The 8,986-nt window shown below is 32.2% G+C and overlaps 1 protein-coding gene across 1 annotated transcript; it reads right to left on the bottom strand.

Moving 5' to 3' along the window:
- Window positions 1-6,072: 6,072 nt before the first annotated feature.
- On the bottom strand, window positions 6,073-8,657 carry LOC108841119 (protein Brevis radix-like 2). Its single transcript, XM_018613905.2, has 5 exons — window positions 8,182-8,657; window positions 7,618-8,009; window positions 6,908-7,046; window positions 6,464-6,834; window positions 6,073-6,378 (listed from the first exon to the last, which is right to left on the bottom strand). The coding sequence occupies exons 1-5, from the start codon at window positions 8,314-8,316 to the stop codon at window positions 6,300-6,302; spliced, it is 1,116 nt and encodes a 371-aa protein (XP_018469407.1). The 5' UTR covers window positions 8,317-8,657; the 3' UTR covers window positions 6,073-6,299.
- Between the last annotated feature and the right edge of the window lie 329 nt (window positions 8,658-8,986).

Raw genomic sequence — 8,986 nt, 5'->3', positions numbered from 1 at the left:
ATTGTGTTATATAGATTATATACACACACATATTATTGTTATACTGATCTAATTAATTATCTTTTAGTAAACTTATATAGTTTCTATGCATTCTAAATAAATGCAGTCAATCTTATTGTAGTTTATGAAAATTTATAGCGATGTGCACTTCTATACAAAATACATAAAATATAAATTCTATACTATTGTTTTTAGGTAAATTTTATTTAAATAAAAATATTAAAAATCTTTACTGTATTTTAAAATTTTCCTTTTCAAAATAATTCTAATTAAATTTCTATGCACATATATGTAAATTAAAAAAAAAATATTAAAAAATTAAAAATTATATTAAAAATTATGACATCATCCATTAACAAAAAAATTGTCATTATATTAATATATTTAATTTATATTATTATTTTTTATCAAAATCGCACTGCTTTTCTATCAAAACTGCACTATTTTCTATCAAAACTACATTTATCACGTATACCATACGAACTGCACGTGTACCGTGCCGTATTTCAATTCCGTACCGCTTTTATTATCAAATCCCCGTCAACCATTCGGACCCATATATTAATATATGTTCTATATATGAAATATATTTATAGGTAAGCGATAAACGATAATGCTTTCGGTTAATAAAGAAACATGTAAGAGTTTATAAGGTCTGGTAGAGAAGTATTTAATTTAGTCAGTCTTTTGCATGTGACTTCTACCAAAAGGTATTTTAAAACAGTTAGTTAACAGAAGGAACTTCTATGTTTATTTAATGTTCTTTTAGCCGCAATATTTTTTCTTTAATAAATTTATTGTGTGCCCCAACCCTTATCTTAGCATAATAATAGTGATTAAAATAATTAACTTATTATAATGCTAATAATATACTTTACATGCGCTATATCTATTCGTATTTATATTTAATTAACAAATTCCAATTGTAAATTGTACTTTACTAATGTTTTGTAGTTAAAATATATATTAAATTAAGATAAATAGAATTTAAATTTATGAAAGCATGTTCTAAAAGTTAATGATACTCATTTGCTGAATGATTACTTCGTGGGCTAAGATTTAAAATTGAAATTTGTTTTCTTCGACGGGGACGACACCAAACGAGTAATAAGGATAAAAAAATAAGGTGGATCATTTTCTTTTTAAAAAACTATGTCCACCTTTTTACAAAATTGTTTTTTGTTCTTGGCTTTCTATATTACTAGCATATGTAGATAACATATAAATACATGGATGAAATAAGTGGTGATATAATAAATTGCACTGATTGATAAGTTTAAGTATTTTCTAATTATATTGTTCAAAAAACAAAATAACTTGTTTGTGACAAATTCGAAAATGCAGTGTAAAATGATCGTCCCTTCGAATCCACGAAACAACCCACTCGTAGCACCTTCTTTTCTAACCGGACCCCATCCTCGTACACTTTTGCTATTCTTTTCCTTTTAATACAGAACAAAACAGATATTTACTTGTATATTATTCAAACTCCTATTCCTGTCGTAGATCAAACGAAAAGATTATATATATACAGATTCTCTCAAGATAGTGCTTAACGTGCAAGTACATAAACATGCTTATAACCATTAATTAATTTTTCTTATATTCACTTAGAACACTTTTCATAGTTGAGATCTTGTATCGATATTCCTCTGTATATGATTTATATTTATATGCCATGTTAATTTATTTTTCTCCTTATATGTTGGAAAAAGGAAATAAATTATTCCGAGTTGCAGAACCTGTACGTATATGTGGACTGCAGTTATAAGAAAATGACAGCTTCTCATATGATCATACTGAGTTTTGTGCATGCAGTAAAAGGAGAATCCATTATATTCAAACTCAAGAGACGTAACTAATATATAAAAAATCATAACAAAATTTCAACAAGTTAATTTTAGGTTTAAAACATTGGAAATTTTGGGAAATAAGAACAAGTAAATTAAACTATTGTCCTTTTAGTACAAAAATACATATAAATATATTTACAATGCAAAAAATTAAGAAAAAAATATAAAACATGAAATAGTCAAGTATATGTATATATTAAAAATATTTTTAGATTTAAAAATATGTGCAATGGTAAGTTCAAAAATGGGTTAATGGTATCTAATATATTAAAACAGAATCCTATTTTTTTATCTACCTAAAAAGTTCATTTTAAATTTTGGACTCTTTCAATTTTCTTACCTTATATATTATATCTTTACAAGTTTGTTATCATATACACGCTCACTTAAACTAAACCAACCTCAAATATACTTAAACCATCCGAAATATTATATACACGCTCACTTAAACTAAACCAACCTCAAATATACTTAAACCATCCGAAGTTAATTAATTGACATGTTAAGCATGTGACTTAAATTAAACCAAAAGCTAAGTTACTAAAACCATCCAAAGTTGACCGTTATATTATTTGCTACCATAATATCAAAAACATCTGGACTTGATCAATATATTTAACACACAATTTAAAATAAATTAGATATAAAAAGTAAAATATATTACAGATATAAATCATATATATATCAGTGCCAGTAGTTAACACAAATTTAAAATAAATATAACATAAAAATTAAATATATATTTCTTTGTTCAAACATACAAAAAATAAAATGCACATAAATCTTTTAAATAAACTAGACTTTTCTAACTTTTCTAACGTTATTAATAGAATTTCACACTAAAGATATAATCTATAGATTTTAGTTTAACGGATTTTAAATGGGTTATTCAACTAAAAATATTTATTAAATGTGATTTTTTTTAAAGTTAGTGAATACCATATATATTAACTCATATATATACACACATATTTAGCATAATATACTAAAAATATTTTTTCAAAGATTTTTCAAAAAAATTGTTTGGTTTTCGGTGTAGATTGGATTTGATATTGGATTTTGGATATAACACTTTAAGAACCATTCAACTATATAGGTCATGTATAATAGAGTATGAGACTTTCATTTTCGAGTCGATTCTAAATCACTATTTTTGGTGACGAATATTATTGACTAATAGTGTTAGGTAACTACTAAAAAAATGTAATATGTTGCAAATTTTAAGAATAAAGTTTAAAAATAAATTTTAAAATGCATATGGTACAAGTGTATAATTATGTAATTTGACATATTTAATATCATTACCAATATTAAATTAAACTAAATTAATTAATAAAAATATGATTACAAAAAATGAAAAAAATATAGAAATTAAATTTCTAAAAAAACAAAAACAAAAATACATCCGCCTTTTGAAAAGGCAGATCAGAATCTAGATTTGGTCCAACTATTTTAATAGAATATATTAAAATATCTTATTAGTCAGTTTAAGAAAAAATATTATATAAAGAAAAACAAATATATGACTAAAAACATGAATATAATTATTATTTTTTAAATGTAAAACAAAAAATGTACCCGCTCTCAAAAGAGCGGGTTAGAATCTAGTTTACGGTATTTATTGATCCTAATCATTATACTTTATGGCTCTCCTTCAAAAATATTTTAAATAAATACTCCATATATAAGTGAATTGGAGTTAAATTAACATTACATATATGTAGCTTTAACATTTCCTAATGAAGATGGGGTCAAGAAAAGCCTAATTGCCCATCATTTCCCCTTATAAAGGTTTCATTATTTAAAAGATATAGTGTCGCCTAATCAAATTCTAAACTCCCTAATTGATGAACCCCTAGTCTATATGCTTCTCATATCTCAGGATTTCTCTAAGTTAATCCCTAGCCAATCGTTGCGAGACACTAAGTACTAAGTAATAAGTCTAATTAGTGTAGCTTTGACTCCTACGATCCCATCACATATCATTAAGGACAAGAAAACAATTACTGAACCTTTGGTAAAAAGTTGAAACAAAAGGAGTATTGGTTACTCCAAATCGCTTAAGGAAAGTAGTTAGAAGTCCATAGAGAGTAATCATTTCTCAAAAGGGTAAGTGAGAGAGGACCAACAGGCACTTGATTAAGATTCTAGACCAGTTTTCTTAAACCAACTTTCAGTTTTCCATATATGTCAATAACACCATCGATTATATTCTTCTTGGCATCTTTGTCAGTAACTTCTTGTGAAATGTTATACAAAAAGATAACTAGAATTCAAAGTAATCAAGAAGATAATCAAGCTTCCAAAGTTATATTCAAACAATGTTTAGTTAGTTTAAAAGGTGGTCCATATTCTTAGTGTAGAAGAAAGCTAGGTCAAGCTCAGGAACCAATGTTTCTTTATGAAAATCCGGGAGAGTATATGAAAGAAATGTTTGGGGATCCCAAGAAAAGAAAAGGATGACACAGAACTCAAAGAAGAACAATGACAACTCAATCTTTTCCTCGAAACATCACTCAGGAAACATCAGTCTCTCTCTTTTCTCAAATCCCCAAAACAATCTCACTGAGAAAAGAGAAATAAAAGAACAGGGTATTCCAAAAGAAGCCAACACTAAAACGACCAACCACATGGTAATATGGTATTATAAGATTCTCTTCCAACTTTGCACACAATGATTTTTGGCTTAAGACAGAACTAGGGCACTGTTGATGGTATAAGGAGTGGGGACGAGACGCATTACATGGTCAAGAGAATTGATAATCATGTGTGTCTCTCTTTCAAGCTTTATAACGAAACAGCCTGCAGAAGAATATATGATCTATACAGAAGCGAACAGCGATTCATAAAGAACTTTTCAAAAAAAAAATGTATTAAAATTGATGGAGAATAAAAAGGTGTTTATTTGCAAATTTTCAACGAAGCTAGAGAACGATTCCTCCTCTCCATATTCATATTATGCTTTGAATTCACATTAAGAAATTGATAAACTTATAATACATGTAAGACATTATAATGAATAAACGAAATCATTTACGAGTTTTGGATATTTCGTGCGATATTTTAAATTCATCTTGAATAACCAAATAAGTGACCAACAACCAGTAAAATGGAATAAAGAAGATTTTTTTTTCCGGCTAAAACGAAGGGAAACGAATAAAGAAGATTTTAAAAGTCGATTTGATTACTTTCCCTGGATAAATTTCATAAATCTGCGTGTTACGGAACACGCTTAAGTTAAGATGGGCCTCGTGATGTTGGGTTAGCAGTTATTCAAGCCTAATAAATTCGTAAAATGAGAAAAACATCGAAAGGACCCATAAACATCCCGTGGGCCTAAACTTTCTATTTAATACCTTGAAACTACAAATTTTAGTCATTTTACTTCCCCCTTTACAAAGACAATAGTGAGCCCAAAAGATGAACATAAACAAAACATCTAAAGACACCGAATAAACTGATAAATGTGAGGTGTTCAAAAAAAAAAAAACTGATAAATGTGAATCAAACTCTCAAGTTTCCAATATGATTACAATATATTGTTTGTCAAACCATTATTATTTGGTAAATCAGACCCTAAAGAGTATAAAAATTGATGGAGAAGTAAGAAGTTGTTGTTCAAGATCATTGCAACTTCTCAACAAAGTTAGAGAGAGAAAAAATTGTTGTTCGCGATAATGTGATCCTCTTATTTGATTGCTTCAAGCATATTGCAGGGAGCACGTGGATAGCCTATTCACGTCGGAGACGGTGGCCGCCGGAGAAGTGGTGCTTTGTTAGGCATGTCCGTGGTGTGGAGTCGCATCTGAGGCATCTGAACAGCCCATTCACAGTTCAGTGGCATGTTTTGGTTGGATATGGAGACAGGTCTATAGCTACGGTTATTTGTTGCAACTGGGCCAGCAGATTATGAATCCAAATTTTGGGTTATATTTGTTTTTGAATTGATTAAACAATTGTAAGTTCTCATAGTTTCAATAGATTGGAAGCTTTTTAATGGGACATAGATTAACTATACATAATCTCATAGTGCGGTTTTACAAAGCTGAAAATGCATGCATCTTATAGTTACGTTGCCTTTGGATAAATAACCATGTTTGTTGGTTAGGGCCTACCTTCTTTTTGGCTTTGTTTTATGTTCTTGTTAGCTTCACCTACTGGTGAGTGTATATGCTGATCCCATAACTCTGTTTCTGATTACAATTTCAATAAATTAGTGTTTAGGAAAAAAAAACTTTTCATGTGATTTCCTAATAAAAACAATTTTATACATGGTAAAGACAGAATACATCCATTTTGTTATTGCTGCAAGTAGGTTTCTAAACATGAATTAAATCAAATCGCATAAACTTTGTCTAATCACTTGTTTTTGTTCAAGGTTTAAAAGACAAGAAAGTATGTTTTATCCCATAAAGAGAAAGAAAGTGTTTAGTAAATTCTATCAAGTCACAAGTACTGCTTTTGAATCCTCGCTCTGTTCTGTTCCCACCACACCCTCGCAAGTGTTTCCCCAAACTTGTCTCGGCTACACAACACAAACAACAACATTGTCTCAATCTGTTCAAAAATATAGCATACATGTAATGTAATAATAATACCACAACATTTACCTGAACCGAACACGTTTAAGCTCACGGCTACCATCTGGTAAAGCTCTGATTGTAATGTAGATACCAGGCTCGTCTTGTTCCACCCATTCAGTCTCCGTGTCGCTTGCGTTGCTCACCGATACCTCCTCGGAACCCTCATCTGCTGAGCTACTTCTTACAGAACCACCATCAATAGACGACGTCTCAGTCTTGGTCCCACTGATGCCAGAGAGCTTTGGTGTTGAAGCAAGACCAGCAGAGTCGTAACGTTTTGGCGTTTGGATTGGTTGCTGATCAAGTGAGTCAGATGAAGAGTATCCGATTCCTCGAGGTTGCTCATTGTTCATAGGTGGAGTTACAGGGCTATCCTTAGCCGACTGTATTTGCGAGCCCTGGCACAAGAATCTATTTAGTATTGAATGATTTATTGAAGCTAAGAGTTGGGGTTGGTGAAGGAAGCATTACCCCATCTTCAGATGCGGGAGGGGTTGGGAGTGGCTCCTCGCTCTCCTGATTGAACTGCTTCACGTTGTATAACTCCATGACCTTGTCGGAATTCTCTGTCCACCATCTTTGAGCTTGCCATTTATCAAACATCTCACGACTGCAACAAAGTAGACACTTATCAGCTTAGCGCAAAGGCCAAACATGTAACACACAAACTCAGTAACCTGACACTATAGGAAGAATCCATAAAAGCTAGATATACAAATCCTGTTGGGCAAGCCCAGACATGACAAGACAAATTCAAGATTTGTCTTTTGAGTCATTGTTGTCATAAACACTTTGGCCGGTCCTGAGCAAAACCTGATGAAATATTGACCTCTAGCCCTCTAATATTTTTAAAAAATTACATAGATATAAACTCCCAAATTTATATTAAAAAAATTATTGAAATCTTTACTAAATCGTCTACGATCCCTAACATCTCAGGACCGGCCCTGCCTATATATGGTCCTGATGAGGATATATTTACTTTCCAAGAGGCTGGGACAGCAAGATATAGATAGTCTGATGAGGGACACAAGTGTTCTCATAATTACCCAAAAAGCTGCTAATAAAACATAGATAAAACAATGGTACTACTACTCATGTGGCTGTCACAAGAAAACAATCCTCTAATAATAAGATAGCAGAAGCATCCTATGGTGACTGTGAGTAATGATCATATTTACCTGAAACGGATCCTCTTAAGATCATTGCCACCCTGAGGCAAAGACACAAAAGTGATGAGAACGCCAGGCTCAACTTGTGCAACCCACTCCTTAGCCTCATCCTCCTCCACAAACACTACAGACTCCGTCCTTCCACTCATAGAAGTAGGTGTACCTTCTTCACTCGAAAGCCCTTTCAGCCTAGACTCCATCTCCTTCCCCCAAATCTTAGGAGTCGAGGTTCCGGTCCCAGTCCCAGTCCCAGCTCTCTGGTACGCGTAGTGAAACCTCCCAGAATCCAAATCACCACCATCCGAATCAGCATAGTGATGATTCCGGTTGTTTGATGATGTCTTAGAACACGGTTTACAGCTTTTGTACGCTCCTGAAGCCTTTACTGCCATGTCTTTTAGCTGTGGAATGGAACAGTAGTAGTATAAACAAGAGTCACATGCTTTTTGAAACAAAAAGACAAGAAGAGAGTAACTGACAATACAGAGGAATAATAAAAAATGTTATTTTACAGATCATCGAAAAACATGGATTAAGACCGTTTGAGTCAAAAGTCATGGATTAATACTTTACCTGTGACGTCAGCGATTTAGTGGCTTGTTTGGTCCTTGGCGTCTCTGTTTCTTCTTCGTCTTCTTCTTGTTGGGGTCTAGATCCGCCATTGTTGGTGGTGTTAAGCTGCTTCGTACACGCTATACACGTCAGCATCGCGAGCTCTGAGATCAAAAGCAAAACGGGGTGGGGGAAATGGAGTTTGTGACGGCTGTTGAGTTGAGAGAATATATGACCGTTACGCACAAGCGATAAATCAGGGCACGAGATCTGTTTGATGAGACAAGAAATAGAAACAGTCTTTAAAGTATATATCAATCTCGCATTAACTGTCTCTCTCTCTCTTGTTTCTCTCTCCTCTGTCTTTAAGGCAGCTTCAAGCGACAGAGAGAATGAATGAAACACACAGTCTCTCTCTCTCTTCGCTCTCTCAAAAAAGGAAGAAGCTTTGAGATTTGGGATTTGAGTTCGTTGGATACTGCAACTTAAAAAAGAAATAAAGTTAAGCCACATGAAGTGTGGTCTACTGTGTTTCTTCTACTGATCCTCTGTGCCACATGCCTTACTCTCTCTTTTTTTTTCTTTTCGAAATTGTGTGTTTTGGTGCTTTAATTTATTTGATTTATCTATTAACGGCGTATTGGGCTGCATTATTAGTCTTTAATCATTTTATGTTTATGTTCATGGTGACAACAAAATGAAGAATATTTTCTTCTTAAAATCTGGAAAAGGGGAGAAAAATGATTGCTCCTAAAGTTTCTAAACCATGATTTATAATGATAGTGATTAGAGCGTGCAACTAAAGCACTAACATTTTTAATACTTA

Source organism: Raphanus sativus, chromosome 1 (assembly GCF_000801105.2).
Source record: "Raphanus sativus cultivar WK10039 chromosome 1, ASM80110v3, whole genome shotgun sequence".
NCBI lineage: Eukaryota > Viridiplantae > Streptophyta > Magnoliopsida > Brassicales > Brassicaceae > Raphanus > Raphanus sativus.
Note: the sequence above shows the minus strand (reverse complement) of the source record. Positions and strands in the feature narration are given on the sequence as shown.

Excerpts from the sequence above, each read along its gene's own strand:
- LOC108841119 (XM_018613905.2), bottom strand. The coding sequence starts at position 8,316 with ATGCTGACGTGTATAGCGTGTACGAAGCAGCTTAACACCACCAACAAT. Across the intron at positions 8,010-8,181 it reads CTAAATCGCTGACGTCACAG|CTAAAAGACATGGCAGTAAA; the intron begins GTAAAGTATTAA and ends TCCATTCCACAG. Across the intron at positions 7,047-7,617 it reads CTTAAGAGGATCCGTTTCAG|TCGTGAGATGTTTGATAAAT; the intron begins GTAAATATGATC and ends ACTTTGTTGCAG.